Source organism: Canis aureus, chromosome 4 (genome assembly GCF_053574225.1).
Source record: "Canis aureus isolate CA01 chromosome 4, VMU_Caureus_v.1.0, whole genome shotgun sequence".
In the NCBI taxonomy this organism is placed as follows: Eukaryota; Metazoa; Chordata; class Mammalia; order Carnivora; family Canidae; genus Canis; species Canis aureus.
Window position 1 is genome coordinate 26,787,195 of NC_135614.1, and position 27,513 is coordinate 26,814,707.

General features: G+C 36.5%; 1 protein-coding gene across 12 annotated transcripts in view; it reads left to right on the forward strand.

Annotated features, from left to right (window-relative positions):
- Nucleotides 1-27,513, forward strand: part of ADK (adenosine kinase) — a 505,936-nt gene that overhangs the window by 445,630 nt on the left and 32,793 nt on the right. For all 12 annotated transcript variants that reach the window (XM_077895077.1, XM_077895086.1, XM_077895079.1 and 9 more), the window contains one exon: nt 23,461-23,547. In XM_077895077.1, coding sequence (XP_077751203.1) covers nt 23,461-23,547 — 87 coding nt within the window. The remainder of the gene's footprint in view (nt 1-23,460; nt 23,548-27,513) is intronic.

Sequence of the window (27,513 nt, forward strand, 5' to 3'; positions counted from 1 at the left end):
CTGAGCAGAGAGGCTCATGTAGGACTCAATCCCACAACCCCCAGATCATGACCCAAGCCAAAGGCAGACGCTTAACCCACTGAGCCACCCAAGCACCCCGTTAAACTTAAGATGTTTAAGCAGCTTTTAGAATATATCAATATCACATTAGTTTGAATATTTTTTCCTTGTGAGAAATGCAGAATGATCAGTGTTTCAGGTGCCCCAATCCTAATAAACACTTTTATTTTTTTTTCTAATAAACACTTTTAATAAAACTTTCTTCTAACCTTTATATACTGTTGCTTTATTAATGTGCTTTTAGAATCAGACTATTAAATAGCTTTCTGACAATGTCATCCTGGCTGTGGTTCAGACCAATATGAACTCTAGTTATTAAAGATTAATTTTGTAGGTAGAACCTAGATATGTTAGAAAATATAGGACTTTAGGGGATCCCTGGGTGGCGCAGCAGTTTGGCGCCTGCCTTTGGCCCAGGGTGCGATCCTGGAGACCCGGGATCGAATCCCACGTCGGGCTCCCGGTGCATGGAGCCTGCTTCTCCCTCTGCCTGTGTCTCTGCCTCTCTCTCTCTCTCTCTCTCTCTCTCTCTCTGTGACTATCATTAAAAAAAAAGAAAGAAAGAAAAAAAAAGAAAATATAGGACTTTAATAAAGAAGTTCAAATTGGGCTATGAAATGTAAGAGAAACTTTCAAAAGAATTTGCTATTTGGTGCTTGGAGTATAGTCAGTCAGATGCCCTTAAAATATTGCTAGAGTATAAATAATGAAAGTATTTATACCCTTTTATACAGTAACTTCAGTTCATGGAATTTAATCTAAATAAAAATACAGGAGCCACTACATGTGAAGATATATTTGTTTCATTTTTATATATCATAGTAAAAATTAAATAATGGATAAATTTAAAATAATGGATAAACTATGTCATTTATTGATACTACCATTAGAAATAGTGCAACAATTTGAGACTATATGTATGTTAGATGAAAAATAAACCAAAACAATGGGTTCATTTATTTTGTGAAGCTTTGCTACTAAAAATTTGAGGACTTTTCTTTAAGTGTAAAAGAATCAGAAGATAAAATTTCCATTACCATCAAAATAACAAGCATGGTTATGGTAGGGGGTAAGATAATAAATACTATGTGTTTCCCATATCTTACTTTTATTTTTTTAATTATTAGTCATTTTTAAAAGAACATGCTCCTTTTAATTAACAAATTTAGCTACCCTAAAGTAACATAGACAACTAGTGGCTGAAGCTCTGGGGTTTCATTAGTGCAGTGATGACTTAATTAACAAATCCTCTATGAACAAAACCTCTTTCCCAGGACTGGCCTTGGTGCAGCAGGCATGAGGGAAGGATCAATTTTCTCTGAGCTAGATTGGTGGCAGCAGGGACTAATGAGGCAGGGCCTTGAAAGTGGCTCTCTCTCAGATCTAACTCCTCAGGGGTTGGCTAGAACTGATGCTGAGGGCACTGCTGCACTCCTGGGACCTACACAGCCTGGTTACCCAGGTGTTGAAAAAACGATTTCTGTGCCAAGACCATATGTGGCTTTTAAGAGACTCCACAGGATTCTTGCTTTAGGCAGAGCATTCCTAGTGTGGAATGAGTAGGCTAGAAAATAGCAAAGAAGGAATCCCATGTGCTAGGGCGCTTCCAGTTGTCTTCCGTGTGCTCACTGTACTGCTTTTTCAATTTTCTAGGCTTCATTTTATTCAACTGTAAAATGAAAGGACTGACTAGAAAATCTCTAATATATCTGGCAGTTCTATCTAGATCATGAGTCAGTGAACTTTCTGTAAAGGGCCAAATAGTAAATATTCTCAGCTTTGCGGTACAGGCAGCCTCAGTCACAACTACTCAACTCTGCTTCTGTAGCATGAAAGCAGCCATATATAACAATACATAGAAGCAAATGGATGTAGCTGTGTTCCAATAAAACTTTATTTATGGAAATAGGCACTAGCCAGATTTGACACACACCACAGTCGGATACCCCTGGTCTAGATATTAATATAATGGAAATGTAATTAAAAGAATTCTTTAGTGGATAGGATATAAACCTTATTTCTGTGGCACCATTCTTTCCTTCATTTTTCTTTTAAAGATTAGTCGAATATAAAATGGTATTTCACTATCAGGGTTTCACACCATGAGAAAAGGATAAAAATATCCTGTCACCAAACTGTTGTATTAAATTGTCTGCAATAGAGAAACCCTGAGGTTTCTCAACTAAGGAAGAAAATGGTATCCACAACACTTAGGATTCATTTCAGTCTTCAGAATTCTTTGGGTCTAGTAGGACAGTTCAGTGTTTGCTCATTTTGTTTCTGATAAAAACGGCTAAATCATGCCTTTCATTAAAATGTAAGCTGCACGGTTTAGCACCTGCCTTTGGCCCAGGGTGCAATCCTAGAGACCAGGGATCAAGTCCCACGTCAGGCTCCCTACATGGAGCCTGCTTCTCCCTCTGCCTGTGTCTCTGCCTCTCTCTCTCTCACTCTGTCTATCATGAATAAATAAATAAAATCTTTAAAAAAAAAATGTAAGCTGCAGACCCTGTGGGGGGTGTGTGTGTGTGTTTCAGAAAGGAGCCACTGCCTTGCTAGGCCAACTTCAGTTCTCCATCTGTCTTAGATTGGGCTTATATCTTGGTCTTAAGTTACCAGGATTCTAATGTGGAAATCAGCCTGTCTTCACTTTGGAGACCTTTGTTAGTTCTCCTACATCAGGCTTCAGCTATTTTGTCTAGTATATTTATATCAAACTTTACTTCTGTTTGCTGTAACAACAAAGCAACCATGGTTAAGATAATTAATTCAGGCCTATTATTACATGAAGAGATCAGCACAGCGACACTTTATCTGCCCAGAGAAGTCTAAAATATTCTTGTTTGCCAGCTTGCTTTCATCTCAGCACTGTTTGGACTCTGTACTTTTTAAGCTGCAGTGCATTAATTCCTTAATGGCCTATCCCACTAAACAGAGCTATAAGCCCAGCAGAACTGACATATTTGTGTACTTACAACTTATCCAGAGTAAGCAGGTCCACCATCTCAGCATGGTGACAACTATAACCCTTACTTTAATGCAGCAGTTTTCAAAGTATGGACCTATTAGAGGTCTCTGAGACTCCTTCAAGTTGTCTCTTCCATGAAGTCAAAGCTATTTCACAATAATATTACAGTATTATTTGCTTTTTTAACCCTCAATTTCAGTAGAGTTTTCCAGAGACTACATAATGTGTGATATAGCAACAAATTGAATGCTAAAACAGATATGAAAACCCAGCTGTCTTTTATTAAATCAAACATTAAAGAGATCAGAAAAAATATAAATGGTACTCTTTTCACATTTTTGTTTAGAATATATTATTACTTTTCATAGAAATATGTTGAAGTGTAACTGGTTTCCTAATATGTCCTTTTTAATTTCTAATACAGTAAATATTTATAAATAAAACTCACATAAACAAAAGCTATTTGAGGTTCTCAATTTTTAGGAGTAGAACAGGAGTCCTAGAATTAAAAAATTTGATAATACCTACTCTAATATAATACTCTCAGTTGCAATGCTCTGATTTCATGGCTACCAATGCCATCCTCAACATAAGACCACAAATAAATATCCACTGAAATTCCCCCAGTCAGAGATTACGGATGTTAACAATTTAGTTATTATCCTTCCAGACCTCTTTCTACTGAGGACTTCCATGCACACATTACATAATTTTACATATATAGGATTATACTATACTTTTCCAAACTTCATCTCATGAGACACTTCCATTTAATTAGTAAGTCAAAAACCTAAGGTCTTGAAAAGGGAATAGATATCATCTTATCATATTCCCAAATCAATGCAAGAATCCTCTTTAAAATACTCACTACCTAGCAGATCTATCTATTCATTTCAGTTTTATAAACTCCAAATTGTTAGAAAGTTTTTCCTTGTTGAACAGAATTTTGTTTTATCATTTCTGTCCATTGGTCCTAATTCCACTTTCAGGACTGTGTAGAATATATCATAGCCATCTTGGCTGTGCTGCATTCTGGATATTTTCTTATTTTATTTTATTTTTTTTTTTTTATTTTCTTCTGATCTATCTTCCAGTCACTGATTCTTTTCTAAGCTGTGTCTAAGTTTCTGTTGAATATTTATCCACTGAATTATTTTCAATTTCCATTTAAATCTATTGATGCTTAATTTCAATTTTTATACTTTATACTCCCCTGCTGAAGTTCTCAATTTTATTTTTAACACTTGATCAGTAAGCATAGTTATTTTAAAGTCTCTCTTTGATAAATTTACTATCTGGAACTATTTGAGACTACTTTCTATTATACAATTTCTGCTGGTTTTAATTTCTTTCCTTGCCTCCTTATATTACTATTTATTTACAATTTATTTTTTATAGTGAGCAAGACGGTGTATTTGGAAAATGCTTTGCAGAAATAATTTAAGCCATAGGGTGATTCATGTTTGTTTTGGCAGTTACAGAAACACTGGCAAACTAGAGTCATCTTAATCTAAGTTTAGGAATTCAGAATTGCAAACTAAGCTATAGTCCATTGCGTAGTCCTGTCTACTTCCTGTTCACCCTTAATCATAGATGCAGCCATTTGGGTTTCCTTGCATAAGGAGGTTTTACCAAGGCCGTTTGTCTTGACAGCCTCTAGATTCCAACTTTTGTCTCCTACTAGTATAAAACACCAGATTCCTTTCTGGGCTCTATCATCCTTGATATCCCATTCTGATAATTCTTCGCTCTTTTATTAGACCCTCAATGCCTTCAAGTACATTTTTAAAAACATTTTACCCAGATGTTCTAATTGTTCTTCTTGAAATAGTTGGCCTAAATTATGTAATCTGCCATTATCAAAAGCCCCTAGAACCTTCTTAAATTAATATTAATACTTCTCTGGCCTTCTGTGATACTTAGGAAACAGGGTCAGGATGTCTTACCAGGACATCCTTGTATGCACATCTTATCTGTATCACATTCATCCAGGTACTCTTAAGGGTACTTCTTGAATGTTTAGTCTGGTATTATACTTGGTTCAGACAAAGAGAAGGCATTATTCAAATAAGCAGTTACTCTGTAACCTTCATCTCATAATTTTAAATTGTTTGGATTAAAAGTGCTGCCTTTATTATATTTATTAAGTAGCCTAACAAATAACCCTCAAAATCTTAATGACCTTGATTAACAGATACTTATTTTTATGTTACATTCTTGTTCTATACTGGGTTAGCTGAGTCACCATTCCATGTTGTTTATTCTAGGACCAAAACTGAGACAGCCCAATCCAGAACATGCTAATTATATTAGAGGTGAAAGGATAAGAAAACTACATAGTAGTTCTTATAGCTCTTGCATCACTTCCCCTCATATTTCATTAGCTGAAGCAAGTCACGTGGCCAAGCCTGATATTGATCAGAAAGGAAGTATAATTTTTAACAGATTACAGTTCTGCCACAGGGATAAGCCCAGTAAAGGGGAAACAGTGAATGCAATATACATTGGCTCCATTTTCCTTCACGGGTTTATATGTATTCTGGTCTTCTTGTTTTAAAACTAATGCTTGAAATAAAAGGTCTTGTAATTTAGAATTTCAACCAACTGAAAACAAAACATCAAAACAAACTATTGTTTAAACCTTGAATTAAGCTAAAGAATTGGGTTTGTTTTAAAAACCACTCTAGGCTCTTTTTTAAAATATTAATTCTGTGTGTGCCCAGTTTCTTTCATCTGGTATTTCTCTAAATTCCTTTATCTCGTCTCTTATCCAAGCAGTCGTATGGGAATTAGCTCTTTGGGTAGTTAAATCTTCAGTATTGACCTCTAGAGTGGCCCAGTTTTGTTTTCCATTTTGTTCTTCTACTTTCATGAGCACTAAATTTTCCATATTAGCTTTTCTAGGATATTTATTTAAACAATTTTGTTTGTTCGAACTTTAAATTACATTATTCCCATTTATTTGCAATTCTTCTGTCTTCTAGTTGTTTTAATTGCCCACCCACCAAAGGTACATTTATTGTCTCCTACCCTGTCATTCATTATATATGCCCACAATCTAAACTCAGAGTTGTCCCTTATAATTGTGACACTTTTCTAGCTGTTCTCCTGTTACTTGTTCAAAACATTTTTGGATTTTTGGAATGTATGGAGATTTTCTTCAGTGTTTGAAGTTTTCTAGTATTGTCATTTCATGGATCAGAGCAATTCCTAATATTCTTGTATGGGGCGTCTTGTATAATTTTTTTTCATGACTAAAGAACAATATTAAGCAACATTGGAAATTTTATTATTTCTTAACCTAAAATATAATCGTTATTTAATGATGGGATGCGAATATATGTTCTGTGAAAGGGAGAGAGAGATACTCCAAATAGAATTCCAGTGTCAAAAAGCAGCAAGTGCTACCACTGTTTTGTGACCCCTGAATGTTGTCTGCTCTCTTTGTACTAAATCTAATAGTAATTGATCCCAAAGAAGATCACAAAATTCCCCATTGTTGGCTTTAGGAATGCATTGATGAGTACCTTGTTTGATGGGATAAAAGCTTCAATAAGTGATGCCCCCACCTGAGTGGTTAATTTCAAAATATTGTTTGTCTAACATATTGTTGTCAGTGACAACTGAACAAGAACTTTTAGGAGCAGTTGGCTGTGCAATAATAGCAAATTTCAAGGCTATGCAAATTGTGCCAGTTCAGCCCTGCTCTTTTCTCTATTATCATATCAATTGAGTCAGTTCATAGTAGACAAAGCAAGGTTATGGGAACCACCTAGAGCATCATGCACCATTTAACATCAATGCAGCATACATGAACATCTGCAACTTCAGTCTTATTAACAGAGGATAGAATAGAAGGCAATAAACAGCTTTCTTCATCATTTAATTGCAAAATAGTATTTCCTAATGTTTGCATTGTTTATCAACAGGAACTTCATCAATAATTGTATAATTATGGCTGCCTAGATTACAGTGGTCTCATACATCTTGTCATTTTTTACAGAAGTCTAAATTTGAACACACGATTCAAGACTAATTTCAAGTCCCTTGAAATGTGAATTGCATAATACAGATATTTTGTGTAGCAGAAGAATGGCAGTTTATGATTCCTCAGTCACTTAGGGGATTAAGTTAACACAGAGAAGAGGAAGAAAGGCAGCAAAAAACATGAGGAAGCCACTAGTTAGATTCAAACACAGACCCACTGAACATGAGAGTAGATTATGTTCTTTAGAATTAATCACAAGTAATTAGATGTTTGCTTTAGGCCAAAATTGGGCCAAATTAAAACACGATTATTATGCCGAGGTCTTCCCCTCAGCCTCTATGTTTAAAGGAAGAAAATGGCAGAAAATCACAAGAATAGTGAGAAAAAAGCAATGGTGGCCAAAGCTAGAAATTCCAAATAGCAGAGGAAAGGCTTGACACACCTGTTTAGCCTCTACCTCTGTTGCTTTTTTAAAGCCTGATAATGCCACTACTCCTAACTAGAAAAACGTGAGCATTTACCATAGGCAGCCAAGTGTGTTCTTTAGGTTCTGTGGCAGCAGAATTCCTTTTTTTGCACACAATGGGATATATCCATGAAAAAAATGAAGGGAAATAATATAAGTAGAGTAAGTTACTGATGTAATCAGTGGGAGTTTTCTCACAATTGAGCAGAAAGAGAAAAATACGAAAAACAATGGCTACATTGAAAGCAAATAAAGCAAGAGGCTATTCTGAAAGCTTGTCTCATTTAAACAAGAAAATCTCATATTTTTATTTAAATTAATTTTATCTTTAGGGAAAACCTGAGGCCTATTCTAGAAATTGCCTTTGAAATTCTTCAATTGGTGATTAAGATTCCTCTCCCTCACAAGAAAATTAAAAATCTTAAATTGAGTGAGCCCCATTTGAACTGTTTCTTCCCAAATGATCAACGTAGTTATTTCCTTTAGGAAAAAAAAAGAAAAGAAAAGAAAACTCTAGAGTTAGACTATTTCCTCCACCTGATTAGTCTGTACTTTATGCCTTTAATAATTCTTCATTCGTTTTCTAGCAGGAAATCTTTCTTCCCTTCTCAGATTTTTTTAAAGATCATAAAAGGAAGGGGGGAAAGCACTTATCTAGTAAAGTATCCAAAGAGTAAAGGAAGATAGAGTTTTCACCCCCTTTTTTGTGGTTCTTGAGTATAATGAACATAGCAGAAGCTTTTGAATATGATAAGTAACCTATCGTTTCCTCTCTCTGAGGGATGCTAAGAACTGGTTTGTTAGAGGTAGTAGTTTGACTTGTAATTATTTAACACTGCAGAAGATTCCTAAAATAATTGCAGCCTTTACTATAAACCTGATAAAGTTCTAGCTCTGTGCAGAATGAGGGTGGAGATTTTATATACATATATACATATTTATGCCTCTCACCTGAATACTTCAGAGAGCACATTTTTCTAGGCTGAGGCTTTACAATAAATGTGCAGTACCAATTCTGACACATGTATACCTTTCCTTTGAAGAATTTATATGCAGACATTTTTCAGAAACCCTTTCTAGAAGCTATTTATCAAAACTGCTAAGATAATAACTTTGTCCTAATGAGTCCCAGTCTCTGTTTAGGGAATAATCGATAAACTACAAATTAATGTTCCATAATTCACATTACAATGCACATGTAATTATTTTGAGATGAGGCAAACTCTATGCATTTAATTTACAGCTGTAATTAAGTAAACTCATTTGATACTAATTAGGTGAGCCTAAAAGGATCATAGGTTCATATATTTAATTATCAAAATATAATCAGCAACCAGTTTTTGAAAAGCTTTTCTATCTTGAGCTCAACACTGAGCTTTGGCCACACTACAATTTTATCTTCTTGGAACTTCAGCATATTAAAATGCATTGTGAATAAGAGGTCTACTTAGTGAATTTGCTTTTTTGACAATTATATTTATATTTAACATCTGAAAAAAATGGGCTTCAGAATACAGAAGTTCTATATCTGACAAAACTGTCCATCAGAAGTGAAGGAAAATTAAGACATTTCCAGTTAAACAAAAGCTAAAGAAGTTCAGTAGTAGGAGTTCAGGCCCTATGAGAAATACTGAAGGGAATCCTTCAGCTGAAATGAATGGATGCTAGAGTCACTCATAGCCATATGAAGAAATAAAGAACTCAAGCAAAGGTAACTACATTGGTAAATATAATAGCCAGTAGTAATGTATTTTTGGTATGTAACTCTTCTTATTCACACATGATTTAAAAGACAAATACATTGAATAGTAATTATAAATATATGTTAATTGGCACATATGTATAAAGATGTAATTTATAACAATAGAAGCAGGGAAGAAGCTGTATAGGAAGAAAGGTTTTATACCCTTTCTTGAAGATTGAAGCTAAGTTGGTATCAATTCAAACTAGATTGCTGTATATTTAGGATGTTAGTTATAATCCCCATAGTATCCACTAAGAAAATATCTAATGAATACAGAAGTTTTCTCTCTTTTGTTAAAATAATATATAAAATTTGGGGGCAAATTTTACAGGCAAACTCTATAGCTCAGTTGGCTGAGCGTCCAACTCTTGATTTTGGTTCAAGTCATATCTCAGGGTGGTGGGATGGAGCCCTGCATCAGGCTCTACACTGAGTGTGGAATGTACTTAAGATTCTCTCTCCTTCTCCCTCTGGTTCTGTGCTCTCTCTCTCTCTCACTCTCTCTATAAAAAAGAAAAAAATAGTATATAAAAATCAACTTATTATAAAATGTACTTGATTTCTAGAAGTCTTATAAATTCTACTGGCAGTCAATCATCAAGTATTTATTGAATACCTAAAATAAGGGGCTTTCTTCTAGCTTTAAATAGTGTCCCTGTTTCTTCCCACTAAATTCATAAACATATAATCAGGGAAGAGTTATCTGATATCTAGAGTGACTTCCTAATGTTAGAATATGCTAGATAAAATGTTCACATTCTCATATTCTCCAGCCACATCTGTGCTTTAAGGAACATGAAAGCTTGTGCTCATGATTCCCTAAAGGGATAAAAGTTATGTCTGTCTCCATGTGTTTAAAACCAAGACACCTGGCTATGGTGAGTAGAAGCAACCTATGTGGTCAAGTGTATGTTCCCTTCATTCTCAAAGTATTTAGGGTATTGTCATCACTATCAGAAATGTGGAACTTTCCTCAGACACTCAAATTTAGACTTTTGGAATGAGCTAACCAGAACATGGGGTCTTTTCCCTTTCCTTAGCAGCAGCCACTATAGTAAAATAAAAAATAATTGCCAATACTTTCATTATATATTATAGCTGACATAGAACATTTACCTAAATATTATTTAAAATGAGGTATTATCTTTGATGAACAAATGGTGCACCTAAGTGGCTTAGTCGGTGAAGCATCTAACTCTCAGGTCATGATCTCAGGGTCGTGAGATCGAGCCAAGCCCCACATGAGGCTCCACACTGGGTATGGAGCCTGCTTGAGATTCTCTCTCTCCTCTCTCTCTGCCCCTCCATCCCTGTTCATGCTTGCATGCTCTTTCTCTCTTTGCCTCTGTCTCTACCTCCCTCCTTTCCTCCCTACCACCCTCAAAGAAAAAGAAAAAAAAGATGAACAAATGAGAATCTGACCTGTAAGGCTGTTGTTGCTTCCTTTACTTCTTTGGGAGTACAGGACTTTGCTTTTCAAAGAATTAACTAATACAGCACAAATTTCTTCTGTCCAGATATAACCAACATTAAAGCTTCACATACTACACAGTTAAGACACCAGCCTTGCTACACTGACTTCTGTAGCCTGACCAATTTGTATATTGTTTCTGGGTCAACTAAGGAAGTATAAATAGTATTGTCATCTATGAATAGGCCAAATCTAGCAGATGCCATTTACATAGACTAGAGTATAAATAGCTATGTGATATAATAGCTATATGATGTGGTGTTACTAAATTGAATTGTCTACCATCTTCCAGTCTGAGAAACAACGATACTGATTCTTAATATTGTTTGATGGAAAAACTGTGAGTAGTTCAAAATAACTAGCAAGTCTTTATACCTGACACCTAATGGCTTCTCTTCTCTCTGAGGGTGAGAATTATTTGGTGACTTGAGTAGACATTTAAAATGATACCTTGGAGAGGGAAACAGGAGCACCAGCTAAGGATCATTAGTAGGACCAATTCTAAGAGGAATTGCAGTAATTGGCACAGTATTTGGATGACAAACACCAGCCTTCTTTGACATGGGGTCTTTATCATTTTTGTTTGTTTGTTTTTTCTTTATCATTTTTTTAAATAATGTTATGCCATTCTTCTTAATCTCCAAAGAGACATGAGTATGATCCTTAGACTATTCCTGCAACTTTTTAAAAATCTGATGCTGCAACTTCCATTCATAAGGAATGATGAGAAGTACAACCAACTTTTAAAAGCATTGTAAAATATGGTACTTGAGAGGGTTTTTTAAACAGGTAATTAACCATACATTTAAACATTTTAATCTACTTTTAAGTGCAAGAGAAATTGGAAAATGACTCAATAAAGAAAAGCATTCTGTTTAAATTGGGTAAAATGGTTGTTTACTGGTATTTATCGCTATACTGCAGGTAGTCAAGTTATCTGCAATTCCAATTTAGTTTATTGGACAAAAGATAGTACTCATAACTTTTATCCATGTTTGTCAGAGCACCCACTGAAAATGACCCCATACTTTAGGGAACTTTTAACTTTATTGTAAAGTATAGAATATTCTAAAAATATTTTTCTTTCAGCATAAATCTGTGACATTCCCTTGAAACATTACCATGCCTACAAACCAGATTGCACTAAAACATCAGTGATATTTCAGCATTGCTTTCTTGCTCTAAGATTTCTTCTAATCCATAAAAAAGAGAGAAACACTGGTTCCCTCATACTTGATGCAGTTTTTACTTTGTAAACTTCATAAACATTTGTGATTGCCACCGCCAACAATTCAAACAGAAATCTTACTGATGGGAAGTCCATCAGTAGCTTTTCCTTTAATAACAGAGCACAACTTTGCATGTGCATATCATTTTGAAAATCTTTACTATTGTACTCAGAAGGAAATATATGACATTAAGAAGGGGTACATTTAGAATATCAATAATGTCTTATATCTTCCTACTGCAGTGATTAGGACTAAACCATACACAAAAAATTTAAGAAAGCTGTTGCTGTTTGGTCACTCAGTGTTTTTCATAACCATGACGCCTTGGTTCAAATTATGTAACAAATGCCTATTCCTGTTCTAGTTTTAACAGCCTACAATTTCTGTATAAGGAAGAATCACATACATATAGATGTTGGTTGGACTTATATGGTATCTTTATGAGGTGAATCCCACTCTTGTCATTGTGATCATTTGATTAACCTCATTTGATCCTTAACCTAAGTGTTAACTCCAAGTCCCCATTATTAGAACCTTCTATCCTTAAACAAGATCTGAACCTAGGTTTATTGAATCATAGAAGTGTCTTCAGGGGCAGCCCGGATGGATCGGCAGTTTAGCGCCGCCTTTGGCCCAGAGCGTGATCCTGGAGACCTGAGATCTAGTCCCATGTCAGGCTCCCTGCATGGAGCCTGCTTCTCTCTCTGCCTGTGTCTTTGCCTCTGCGCGCGCGTGCGCGTGTGTGTGTGTGTGTGTGTGTGTGTGTCATGAATAAATAAATACAATCTTTAAAAAATAAAAGTGTCTTCATTTGTGAATGATGGAAAACAACTTGCTTGAATGTACCATTCATATATTTTTATGGTTTCTCCAGGATGTCTTCAGCACAGTTAGATCTGGAAAGGTTTTTAGAACAAATTAGGCAACATTGAATTTATTCACTATTGAAATAGCATATTACCCTCTGATTTTCAAGTATTCATATGATTTCCTTTCATACAAGCATTTAGAATACATGATTAAATCCTAATAACTCTAAAAAAGACAGAATCATGGACAACTAGAACCTTTAGTTTACTTGGTTTACTTATCTAACCTAGAGAAGCATGTTATAATTAGGTATCACTTATTCAGAATCATTAAGAAAATATATATTGAGCTCATACTCTACTACATGAGAAAGAAACTAGTCTTAAGGAAGTTAAAATCTTGCAGAAATAATCATTCAGTAAAAAGTTTTTATTGAGCACCTACTGTGTACTGGGACTTGGTTAAGTTATGATTCCTACCTATAAGGAGTTCGTAGTTTAGTAGAAAAAATTCATATGAATAAGTAAAACTATAAATATGATAAATCCATTCTTAGAGATATGTAAAAGTTATAAATGATGGCATAAAAAAGGAAGCAGTCATCTCTGCTTCTAAGCAAGACCCTGAGAAGTCAGGGACTGCATCCAAGAAGACAACCTTATCTGGGATTTGGAACTAATAGGGAAGGATGATTTGTGCAGTAAAGCTGGTATGATATAGGTATAAAAAAAAAAACATGACATGTTTGAAAAATTATGAGTGTGAGAGAGACAAAATCACAGCTCGGGAAATGGCAAGAGATAAGGTTAAGATAAGATAAGAGATAAGACTTCAATAGAGAACCATCAAAGGGCTTTTAACAGGAGAATAACATGATGAGATTTGTATTCATGAAAAACTAGTCTGTTCATTCAACAAATGTTTCCTGAGCACCTATCATGTGCAAAGCATAGCTTTGGGTGCTAGAGATCATCAGACAAATTGCCTTTCCTGTAGCCCTTCTTACCTAAGTAGCCAAGGTTTGTGCCATGAACCCTAGTTGCTTCCTTGGGCATAGCTGAATGAATCAGGGTTAAGAACCTCAACAAGGTTAGGCAATCTATAGATGGCCAGTGACCTATGAGCTAAGCCACAGAGGAAGCCAGTTTTTATAAACCTGAGAATGGAGCAAGTGCATAGAAAAAAGCAAAGAGAGAACAGGTTGAAATGAACTGCTTTAAGGTTAAAAAGATAGACTTCATATAGTGAACCTATTAAAGGTATCAGAAATCTTGGAAGGAAGGAAGGAAGGAAGGAAGGAAGGAAGGAAGGAAGGAAGGAAGGAAGGCACCAAAAAAGGGGGAAATAAGGTTTTAAGGCAGTAATTCCATTTATCATTATTTTCTTGGTCACCTTTCTTACGATTTTTTTAAAGATTTATTTATTTATTGAGAGTGTGTGTGCACACACATGAGTGGGGAGAGGAGCAGAGAGAGAGAATCTTCAAGCAGAATCCCTGCTGAGTGCAGGAGCCCAATGCAGGGTTTGATCTCACGACCCATGAGATCATGACCTGGGCTGAAACCAAGAGTTGGATGCTTAACCAACTAAGCCACCCAGTCACCCCTTCAGTCACTTTTCTATGGAAAACTATTTTCATATTCAAAGCAAACACTCTTCTACTCGTTACCTGTCCATATTCAGCACTGAAGATTTTAACTGACGTTTACTTGAAACATTTGTAGAAAATTCAAAGAAAACATGAACAAACTGAGAGGCTTTACTGCAAACAATGATCATAGTGCTCCATATCAAAACCATGCCTTCAGTAGCAGCAATTTCAAGTGTAATCTCAATCTCCCATACCCAAAAGTCTTATTTTAAGATTAATAATTCTTGTTCATTTATTCATTAAATGATTACTTTGTGCCAACTTTTGCTCTAAATGCCTTATATGTGTTAAGTGATTTAGCCTCACAGAAATGCTATGAGATAATTAGTGTTAATGTCCCTGTTTTGTACATGAGAAAATTGAGGCATAGAGAGTTTGGCTTGGTTATGAGCTAGTATATGGGAATTTACTAGTAATTGGGAATATGAACCCGAGCAGTCAGATTTATATTTTTAATACAGTATTATACTGCCTCTATTCTCTGTGGAGTATTTATCTACTTAATTTGGTCAAATTTAGTTATCAGTACCCAACTTAGAAAGGGAATTTAAGGGACGCCTGGGTGGCTCGGCAGTCGAGCATCTGCTTTGGCTCGGGGCATGATCCGAGGGTTCCAGGATTGAGTCCCTCATCAGGCTCCCTGCATGGAGCTGACTTCTCCCTCTGCCTGTGTCTCTGCCTGTCTCTCTGTGTCTCTCATGAATAAATAAATAAAATCTTTTAAGGAGGGGGAGAGGATTTAAATGTCAGTTAAATGCTATATACTGCTTAATCAAAATCTTGCTTTTTTCCCATGCTCACCTTTTTTTCAGAAAAAATGATAGCAACATTGCTCAAATGGTCACTTTGGAATCCCATTTTATTTTCTCTCTCTGTCTCTGTCTTTGTCTCTGTCTCTCTCTCTCTCTCTCTTTGATCCCAAAGTACTTTGCTCCAAGACCCTGAGCAGTTGACAACCTCTATGAGCCTCAGTGTCTTCACTTATAAAGTCAGGTCAATTTGTGGGATTGCCGTGGGAAATACATGATATGAAGTATATAAAGCACTTGCTGTAGTAGTTAGTGCACAGTAAGCACTTGAATGTCACTTTGCTAGCTCACAAACTGCAATTGTATCCCATTGTTTGATGTATTAAATCCAAAGATTTGTCTTCCTAGAGATGGCTGGACCCTACCCATCTTGCATTATTTCTTTCCTTACCTAAGCTTATTTCTTTCTCTGTGCCTCCTGGAATATATATATTTTTTATTTCCTCTCCTCTTCACTATCCATATCTTCCTAGCTTAAGTTCAGTCTTCTCCATGAAACCATCTCCAGTTAATTAAATTCACATTGTTTCTTTCCTTTGAAATCCTGTTGCAGTTATAATAAATATTACATTGTATGATACTTCACAAATTCTTTCACATGTGCTAGATTTCTTTCAGTATAGGTTATAAGTTATTTCAGAAGATAAATCATGTCTTAATATTTCCCCTATATCTCCCCCAAAGGATCTAGAAGGATCTAGAAGGAGCTCATGGCAAGTGTTCAACAAATACTTGTTACCTGATTGAAGAAAATAAGCTCCTAAAAACACCTTATAAAATTGTTTATCAGTATATACCAATATGTATTACATTTATACATACAAACACATAAGAGGAGGTGAAAACCATAGCCTTTGCATTCTCTATAATCCCTATAGAGAGATCCATCAGAAATGGAGAAAAGTAATAAACCATATTTAAGAATTTTTAAAAATTGTATAGGGCTTTATATTTGAAAGGGTACTTTCATAACATTAATACTTAATCCATATAAGAATCACAGAAAATAGCTAGAACAAGTATTATGCTCATTTTTCTTTTTTTTTTTTTTCTCTTTATTTTAGGAGAGAGAGCACATGCACAATGAGGGGGGGAGACAGAGGTAGAAAGAGACTCTTAGGCAGACTCCCTGCTGAGCACAAAGCCCAACATGGGGCTAAATCCCATGACCCTTAAATCATGACCTGAGCCGAAATCAAGAGTTGAACACTTACCTGACTGAGCCACCCAGGCACTCTTCTCCATCTTCTAAGTATAATAAAATTGTGGTTATTTGTGCAAGGTCTTGAAAAGTAGCATCATTGACTCTACTCCCAACCCCCACCATTCTGTCCATTCTATATAAGGCTGCCGTTTTTAAATCAAAGATGGGACTATGTCACTCCCCTGCTTAAAATCTTACAGTGGGGACACCTGGGTGGTATAGTCAGGTAAGCCTCGACTCTTGGTTTTGGTTCAGATGGTGATCTCACGGTCCTGATATCAAGCCCCACATCAGACTCCATACTCAGCACTGAGTCTGCTTAAGACTTTCTTACTCTCAAAAAAAAAAAAAAAAAAAACTTTCTTACTCTCTCCCTCAGCCCCTGCTCACCCCTACCCCCACCCCAGCCTCGCTCCCACATGCATGCTCCTTTCTCTAAAATAAATTTTTAGGGCAGCCCGGGTGGCTCAGCGGTTTGGCGCCTGCCTTTGGCCCAGGGCATGATCCTGGAGACCGGGGATCAAGTCCCACGTCGGGCTCCCTGCATGGAGCCTGCTTCTCCCTCTGCCTGTGTCTCTGCCTCTCTCTGTCTCTCATGAATAAATAAATAAAATCTTTTAAATAAATAAATAAATAAAATGTTTAAATCTTAAAAAAATTTAAAAACCTTCCAATGGTTTCCCATTCTATATAGGATGAAATTCTACCAACAGCCACACACTCTTGATCTCTCCACACTCACTACACTCTAGTGACAGTAGCCTTCCTAAACTTAAAAAGGGTTAGTTCACATAGCTTGTTGCTAGCCCAGAGCCTCTGCTCTTGAATATTCTGCACCTGGATCTTCACAAGGCTAGCTCTTTCTTGCTATTGAAGTCTCAATTCAAACATCACCTCCTCAGTAAAGAAGTAGCAACCATCTAAATTAATTTACCTCCCCAGTCATATTTTATCATATCATCCTGTTTTATTTTATTTGTGGCATTTATTATCTCAAATTATCTTTCTCATTGTTTGTTACTTGTATACTGTCTGTCCTCACTAAAATGTAGGTCCCATGAGAGCAGGGGTTTTGTGTGTCCTATTCACATCTGTATTCCCAGTCTGGGGGCCTGACATATGATAAGCTCTTAATAAGCATTTATTGAATAAAGTAGCTGAACCAAAACCAGACTAAAACCATGGGTCTTTTGAGTCCTAATCCAGTGTTCCTCCAACCATTCCATTTATCCTACCTTTCATGAAAGCACTTACACCTTTGGAGCTACAATAAGAATTGATGTTCAGAATAATGACATTAACATGTGCTCTAGGATTCTCTATTATCAAAGAAAATTTTCATTCAGTTTAATAAACTAAACTAATTAAAGCAGGGATGTCATGGTATATTATTATATTAATACATTTAGAAAGATTTCTAACTAAAAAGACTTTCTGCTTTTTCTTTAGTTAACCAGAAAATTAAATTAACCCAGAGCTCTTCATTCCCCAAAAGTCCTTGTTAATTAGGATTGTTCTATAAATCTCTATTATTAGTAGAATTTGTCATCTGTTTCATTACCCTGTTTATTAGGGCAGGCTGAGCAGGGTGTCTTTGCTCATATCCTGGTATGTATATCCTAATGAAAAGAAAAGCATTTCCTGGATTCTCACTTTTTTCTTATTCTTTGACACAGGCATATTTCATGCTCTTGGTATAACAATTTAGTTTTCGTATGTCAGTTCCCTATAAAAAGTAGGAATGAAATTATTGACTTTGGCTTTTAAATAAAGCCAAATAATTAAATTTAGGGTCTACTTAAAATAAAAGCATTAGTGCTTTGCAACATTGTGTATAATAGCAGAAGACTGAAAACAACCTAAAAGTCCATCAATAAAAGACTGCTTTAATTTATTTAAGTATATCCATACAGTGGACTATTATGCAGCAATAAAAATGCAGACATTCTCTGCTTACCAACAAAGAACAATTTCCAAGTGAAAAAAACATGGTCCAGAGCCACCCACAAAGATGGGTACTTTTTTGTTTAAGAATAAGAAGGGAGGGCAGCCCGGGTGGCTCAGCGGTTTGATGCCACCTTCAGCCCAGGGTGTGATCCTGGAGACCCGGGATCAGGTTCTGCATCAGGCTTCCTGCATGGAGCCTGTTTCTCCCTCTGCCTGTGTCTCTGCCTCTCTCTCTCTCTCTCTCTCTCTCTCTCTCTCTGTCTCTCATGAGTAAATAAATAAAATCTTAAAAAAAAAAAATAAGAGAGGAGGGGTGGGCACCTAGGTGGCTCAGTGGTTGAGCATCTGCCTTTGGCTCAGGTTGTGATCCCAGGGTCCTGGGATTGAGTCCCACATCAGGCTCCCTTTGGGGAACTTCTACGTCTGCCTGTCTCGGCCTCTCTCTGTGTCTCTCATGAATAAATAAATAAAATCTTTTAAAAAGAATAAGAAAGAAGAGGTGCGTGGGTGGCTCATTAAGCCTCCAACTCTTGGTTTCAGCTCAGGTCATGATCTTGCAGTTGTGGAATTGAGCCCCGCATCCAGGTCTGCTCTCAGCATGGAGCCTGCTTCAGATTCTCTCTCCTTCCCCTTCTCTCTCTTTCTCTCTGTCTCTCTAATCAATAAAATCTTTTATAAAAACGAAAAAAATAAGAATGTGTTTGCTTGAATGTGCATAGAGAAATTCTGGAAGGATTTACAGAAAAACAATAGCAGTGATAACCACATTGGAAAGCAGTAGGATTAGAAACTGGATGAATAGGAGATAAGAGGTGAGAAAGTTTTTTTTATAGGATATCTTTTAATAAATTTGTATTTTTTAACTCTGTGTATGCACTACCTATTTAAAAGGTTAAATTAAAAACAAACATAATGGGCAGCCCGAGTGGCTCAGCAGTTTAGCGCCGCCTTTAGCCCAGGGCCTGATCCTGGAGACCTGGGATCTAGTACCACTTTGGGCTCCCTGCATGGAGCCTGCTTCTCCCTCCGCCTGTGTCTCTGCCTCTCTCTCTCTGTATCTCTCATGAATAAATTTTAAAAATCTTAAAAAAAAAAAAGTAACTAGAAAGCACTGTGTAATTCTGGACTGAATCTTGTAGTGGATGGGAAAAAAACTGTAAAATACAGGACAATTAACAAAATTGAAATATGGAATATAGATTATATAAAATAACAATATTAAGCTTTTAAATTTATCAACTGTATTGTGGTTACTTAAAAGAATATCCTTATTCTTGGAGATTCACACTGAATTATTAAGAAGTAAAGGCATGATATAAGCAATTCATGCTCAAAAGCTTAAAACAATAAATAATAATATGTACATATATATGAAAAGATTAAGTAAACATTGTGGCAAAATATTAAAAACTGGTAAATCTGGGCAGCCCGGGTGGCTCAGCGGTTTAAGTAACACCTTCAGCCCAGGGCCTGATACTGGAGACCCAGGAGGGGGGAATACTATGAAGCCATAAAAAGAATGAGGTCTTGTCATCTGCAACAACATAGGTAGATCTAGAAGGTTTTGTGCTATGTGAAATAAGTCCTACCAAGAAAGAGAAATATCATATGGTTTCACTTATATGTCGAATCTAAAAAATGAAACAAATGTATCAAAAAGCAGAATCAGACTTAAAAATATAGAGAACAAACTGATGGTTGCCAGAGGAGAGGGAGATAGAGGGATGAACAAAATGGGTGAAACAGAGTGGGACATACAGGCTTCCACTTATGGAGTGAATAAGTCATGGGAATAAAAGGCTCTAATGTATCTTACGCTCTTATTTAGAAGCACTTGATCAGAGCTAACAGTGTCATTTTTCTAGAACTAAGACAAAGCTATTATTGCTACTTCAGGCCCATTTTACACCTAAGTGAGTCATGAAAGTGTCCTGGCCTCATTGGCTGAATAATGTTCATGCCTATAAGTGTATCTTAAGATTTAGTGAGGTATTTCATATGTTCATACAACAGATGGTCTAGAAGGCTATGGAAAAGGTCATGCTGGTAAATGCTGTCTAGTTAGTTGTGTGAGGTTTTTGTTTTTTTTTTTTTGATGTATTTATTTGTTTATTTGAGAGAGAGAGAGTGCGTGGGGAGAGAGGCAGAGGGAAAGAATCTCAAGCAGATTCTATGCTGAGTGCAGAGCTCGAGGATGTGGGGCTGGATCTCACAACCATGAGATCATGACCTGAGCCAAAATCAAGAGTGAGACACTTAACCAACTGAGCCACATAGGTGCTTGATGTGTTGGGGATTTTTATTTATTTATTTTTAAAGTATTTTTATTTATTTATTCATAAGAGAGAGAGAGAGAGAGGCAGAGACATAGGCAGAGGGAGAAGCAGGCTCCACGCAGGGAGTATGTGGGACTCGATCCCGGGACTCCAGGATCACACCCTGGGCCGAAGGCAGGCGCTAAACCACTAAGCCACCAGGTGTCCCGTGTTGGGTTTGTGTGTGTGTGTGTGTGTGTGTGTGTGTGTGTGTGTGTGTGTTGGGGGTTTTTTAATAGCTCTGTAAACTAACAGATCATTTCATTTCAAAAAAATATCAGAATGTCTCAACAATATAATTGAACCTAAATATTATTGAATGTTGTTAAATCCTTCTTCAGTAATTCAGAACACATTTCAGGATCTTGCAAATTTTCAGGGTATTTTGAAAGGAGCTTTCATAGCATAAGAGCTAGATACAGAAGGTAATAGAGACTAGACTATATCCATTCCAATTCATGACAGCTCTTTTACAGTCTTAGTATTCTTATATATTTATTTGCATCAATAAGCAGAAAAGGTGAAAAATAATTCTTTATGTTACAAGAAATTGAACTTCTATGTCATCTAAGGATAAAACATATCAAAGATATACACATATATCCAGAAAACCATTCGTTTAGAATTTTTAGTAGTTAAAAAAAAAATTTTTTTTTAGTAGTTTAGACCAAGAAGTCCTGATTCTTAAGAGCAAAGTTCCAGGTAATCTCATCCATTTTGAATTAGGTTCTATTCATAAATAAAGATTTATCCAACCAAAAATCCATGACTTTTTCAAAGAATTCAAGGAATTATATCTAATTATGGCTTACTTATCATTTATATGTAATTATTTTTCAAATCTACAATCCAATAGTTAATTCTTCTATTAACACATTACCTGAAGTGTTTTGTAGACCTCTTTTATTATTACATAATGTAACCCTATTATAAATGGTAATGGCATCATTAATTTAGCTCATTTTACTAATTTAGTGGCTGTTTGGTCCTACTTTATATTATGACTTATACTTGGAAGTAATAAAATCAGATTTCTTTATAAATATTTATGGTATAGTCCTTTTTCCTAAATCAGATGGTAGCTCTTTCCGAATTATTTCTTTTTTTTATATATATAAATAGAGAGAGAGAGAGGCAGAGACACAGGCAGAGGGAGAAGCAGGCTCCATGCAGGGAGCCCGACGTGGGACTCGATCCCGGGTCTCCAGGATCACACCCTGGGCTGAAGGCAGGCGCTAAACCACTGCACCACCCAGGGATCCCCCCGAATTATTTCTAGTACAGTCTGTGTAGCAGTATATACTGCATACTCCTTAGAAAATTTAATCCTAGATATTTATGCCTTAACTTTCAATTAATCAAAATCTTGCTAACTACCATATAGGTCCTGGTGTTACAAAATGTGGAAAGCTAGTTACTTAAAGGGTTTAAATAGATGCTTCTCAGCATCTGCAGTCATATGGTCAAAAGGGATCACTAAATGAAGAATCCTCTTCTTGAATATCAATCTTTCCAGTAGGATTTTATTTTCATTATCATATCTGTATTTATCTCTTCTTGAAAGTATCCATTAGGGATGCTGGGTACCTCAGCAGTTGAGCATCTGCCTTCGGCCCAGGGCGTGATCCTGGAGTCCCAGGATCGAGTCCCACATTGGGCTCCCTGCATGGAGCCTGCTTCTCCCTCTGCCTATGTCTCTGCCTCTCTCTCTCTCTCTCTCTCTCTCTGTGCCTCTCATGAATAAATAAATAAAATATTTTTTTAAAAAAGAAAGTATCCATTAGTACCAGGTAACAGACCGCAGACAGAAATGCTTTTTGAGATTCTTATATTCTTTATTGAGACCCTGAGGTGCTCAATATCTCCTTTTCCCTCTCTCTTGATCTTAGAGGAGATTGAAGTTCACAAGTCTTTGGCCACATCTCTCCCCATAAGTGATGCAAATTTGTGATTTCAGAAATTCTGGCCACCAATAAAAACTACTGTCCAATCTTTTCAGATGTCCTCTGGGCCAAATTTCATCACAAATAACTCCATTCCACTGTCACGTGCCAAGTTTAAAGTTCTGTATTAGGTTACTTTATAGTCAAAACAATCAAGCCCTAGTCCAGACTACTATAAGACAAGAACCCATTGCACTGTCCCTTTTGTTCTACCTAGCTTTTCCTTTTGCTAGTTGACAGATAGTTTAAAGGAAATAGTGACTCCTTGTAAAAAGTAACCAGATTCAGTTATTTGTATAAGCCAACTAAAATCAGCAATTCTTAACATTGGCATGAAGAATTATAACAGAATAGTAGTTATATTTTTATTATGCCATTGTGATTTTCTGTAGAGAAACACCCAAGACTCGTTATTTATATATTTTAAATTTACAGCTCTTTAACTCTATCCAAGATTTCACTGCCAAGAATGCAGTCAAGTTTGAAGCTTTATTAGAGATCCAGGATCCAGTCCTTACAAATATTTTCTTTCATCGTAGTTTCTGTTCAAGTATTTGTACTGTCCAAAAAGGTACTGCTGTGCTTTATAGTCATTCCCAAAATATGTGATCGACGTAGGTATAACTCTAACAAAACACATACAGTATGTGTATGCTGAAAATTACCCATAAAAAGCGTTGTTTACAGATGAATTTGTACCTTGGTTCCCAAATACTCGTGTACAGAATATGGAACTCATGTTGCCTCTCTCTCTGAATGATGAATGATGAAAGAGTTTCAAACTTTACTAGGTGAGTTTGTGTATTGAGTGTTACAAAGAAAAGTCAGTCTGCCTTTCTTTGGCTCTACTTGCAGAAAGTGAAGTCACCGCTTTTGCTGTCTTGGATCAAGACCAGAAAGAAATTGTTGATACCAACGGAGCAGGAGATGCATTTGTTGGAGGTACAGATTCATTTATTTCATACTTATAAGTTAAACATTTCCTTTAACCCTTGCCTTTACCACATAGCCAAGGTTTATGAATTTAATAGTTTCTTCTTTTAAATAATTAACTCCTAATGTTCTTTCCATATGCTACTGTCACTTTGAGTATTATGAGGGTATTTTACTATAGGAAGAATACTTATTTTTGACTTAAATATAATTTGCTGTTGTGCTGTACCCCAGTCATCTTCACAAGATTGTGTCTGTGAGAATATTACATAAACAAACTGTATCAAGTACAATATGTAGTATATTCTTAGCCTTTCGGGCTTAAATGTTAACACATTGCTTTTCTTTAAAACAAATTTTGGTAAATATTAACTAAGAATGATGTCTTTGGATTATATCATTTGGTTAAAACATCTAACGCAATAGTTAAATGTTTATAAATATACTAGGAAGAGTTAAATTTTTGTCTCATCAAGGCTTAGTAAGAACTGGCGCAATTTATAAGGACTGTCATTTTTGGAATGAGTACTCAAAAATAAGATGAAGACAATAGGAGATTCTTAGCTTGATGAATTAGATTGATCTAAAATCTGGTTCAAAGGTTTTTGTTTTTTTTTCCAAAGGTTCTTTTGATGTCTAAACCCCTTCTAGTTAAGTGTAGGTAAGCTAGACTCTCTAGAAGGCTTTAGATTCCTGAGTGGTAATCCAGAAGAGTCCCTCTCAATCTCTCTTTATTTCTTATAACATCAAGCTGAACAAGGAAAAAAGGCAAATAGAGTTGATCATTGTCCTCCTTTCCTTAAAAGATAATTTGAATCATGGGAAACTTTTTTTTTTTTTCAAAAAAAAATTTTTAAAGAATTTATTTATTTATTCATGAGAAACACAGAGAGAGAGAGAGGCAGAGACACAGGCAGAGGGAGAAGCAGCCTCCATGCAGGGAGCCCGAAGTGGGACTCAATCCTGGGACTCCAGGATCAGGCCTTGGGCTGAAGGCAATGCTAAACCGCTGAGCCACCCAGACTGCCCTCAAATTTTTTTCTTAAGATTTTATTTCTTTATTCATGAGAGACACACAGAGAGAGGCAGAGACATAGGCAGAAGGAGAAGCAGGCTTCATGCAGGAAGACCCATGTGGGACTCAATCCCAGGACTCCGGGATCACGCCCTGAGCCAAAGGCAGATGCTTAACCGCTAAGCCACCCAGGCGTCCCATGGGAAACTTATATTATGTGATGGTCTTAACATTGTATTGTTTCAAATATAGATGTTCTTTTGTTTTAATGATCTTTTTCACCAACATGCCAACTCTTCAATGAGCTGTTAACCAGTATACTTATAGCATGCCCCATGCCCTATTCTTTAGAAAGAGTACATACTGCAGATAACATTCTACTTTACTGTCATGTTTGTATCTTTTGTCTTTGCTTAGGGGCTTCATCATTGATTAGAGTGTTTTCTAGCTATTTTTTCCTATGCCATATTTCTTCAGAGTTATAAATCCACGTAGGCTAAAAATATCTTATCCAGAATCAGGCTAAATTCTGTAATACATTAAAGAAACACTATGGATTTCTTGCGTAAAATTAGTTAAACCAGGGACACCTGGGTGGCTCAGTGGTTTAGCACCTGCCTTTGGCCCAAGGCATGATCCTGGGGTCCTGGGGTCAAGTCCCACCCACATCGGGCTCCCTGCATGGAGCCTGCTTCTCTCTCTGTCTGTGTCTCTGCCTCTCTCTCTGTGTCTCTCATGAATAAATAAAATCTTTTTTTAAAAAAATTAGTTAAACCAGAAATCTTAGTACATAGCTTTTAAACCTACGCCTTGTGTGTGCATTATTTAAGTACTTTAAATATTTAAAATAGTAAGTATTCTTTTTTTTTTTTTTTTTTTTTTTTTTTTTAGTATTTCGTAGGGCATATCATGAGGCCATCATAAATAAGATGGTGACCTAATTAGTCAGTACCTTGGGTCCTGGGCCACCTAGCCCTGCAAAAACAGGCTCCTTTATGAATGCCTAACTACCTATAATGTTCCCAGACTAGGTAAGAATATATGGACTTTCTGAGGGAGAGAGAAGTCATTCCTAGGGTACTAAAGTAGGAACAGCTAGCTACCCATTTGTACTATGGTAAGAATAATAAATGAACTACCTCATGAAAACACTTGGGCTGTCTGTTAGAGAATTTTCAGTCTCTTTTTTTTTTTATGATAGTCACACAGAGAGAGAGAGAGAGAGAGAGAGGCAGAGAGAGAAGCAGGCTCCATGCACCGGGAGCCCGACGTGGGATTCGATCCCGGGTCTCCAGGATCGCGCCCTGGGCCAAAGGCAGGCGCCAAACCGCTGCGCCACCCAGGGATCCCTCAGCCTCTTTTTTATCTCACTCTACCTACCTACATATTTACTGTTAGGGTACAGTGAAGTAAGTAGTAAGGGAAGAGTGTGGAACAGGGATCCACAACATTTTTTTTGTAAAGGGCCAGATAGTGAATATTTTAGGTTTGCGAGTCATATACAAGCTGTATTGCATATTATTCTTGTTTTGTTTGTTTGTATGCTTGCTTGTTTGCTTTTGGTTTTGGTTTTTTATAACACTCTAAAAATGTAAAAACATTTTGTAGCTCTCAGTTATACAAAAACAGGCCACAGGCTGGATTTGGCCCTCAGGCTCTAATTTGTCAACCCCTGTGTAATGTTGGCAGCTTCCTCACTTTATTCACTTTCATCATACCCTGGATCCAAACACTGGGTTTCACTACGTACTGTTGAAATCACTATAAAGTGGAAGGCACGCTGACAGTAGGCAGGACTTTACTGGTAGCCATTTTTCTCACTTTAACCCTACTCTGATCAGTTTCCAGGATAATTAGATCCTGAAAGACTGAGTCATGTAATGACATGAACACTCTAATGTCATTTTAGCACTGAAATACTTATTTTGGCATGTTTAGCACATTCATGTAAGTCATGCTCTACAGTATAGTAATAGATAACATTTATAAAGTACTTACTGGCTAGTAAGCATCTTAAGCATTTCACATATGTTAACTTATTTAATGCTCATAAACACTCACTGAAGTAGGGGTGTTTTGTTTTGTTTTTAAGGTTTATTTATTTATTTGAGAGAGACAGCAAGCACGTGTGTGCGAGCAGGGGGAGGGGCAAAAGGAGAGGGAGAGAAGCAGACTCTCCTGAGCCCAAGCCCCATGTAGGACTTAATCTCACAACTCTGATATCACAATCTCAGCCAAAATTGAGAGTTGGACTCTTAACCACCTGAGCCACTTGGGCTTATTTATAACCCCATTTTACTGATGAGAAAACTGAGACAAAGGAGTTGGATAACAGTCTCATAGCTAGAGAGTAGCAGAGCCAAGATTTGATCCAGGAAGTCTGGTTCCAGAGTCAGGGCTCTTACTCACTGCACTCTATTGCTTCTCTAAACTTTTAGGGAAATCTCATCATTGAGACTGAGAGCGACAGACCAGCCTTACTAACAAAAGCTGGGTTTTGCCAAAGAGAATCTTTCTGTTATCTGAATAGATGATTTCATGTATTGAACAGGAGCTTTTGTTATCTGATAGGATTCTGAGGACTCTAGGGTAAGATTGCTGCAGAAAAGAAAGAAAATGAAAGGGGAAATAATCGAAGGACTATAGTCCCCGGTGAGTTTGAACCAGGAGCTTTTTGCTAAGCAGTAGAATTGATTGCACTACAGAGATACAGAAAGACAGATCATAAACTTGCTGGGTCAGCATGGAATCTAAATACAAGGAGCTATATGAATCAACCATTTAATAGCACCAGGCTAATGCATTCCTCTTACAATAGAGATGGTCTTTTCCGTTGGAAATACTAAAAAATCCATTGGTTAAAAACCCCTACTTCCATCTCTGCACTAGGGAAAGCCTTTCTAGTAGGATTGGAAATACTCCAGCTGTGGAAACATACTTCTCTACCTTGAACATGAATG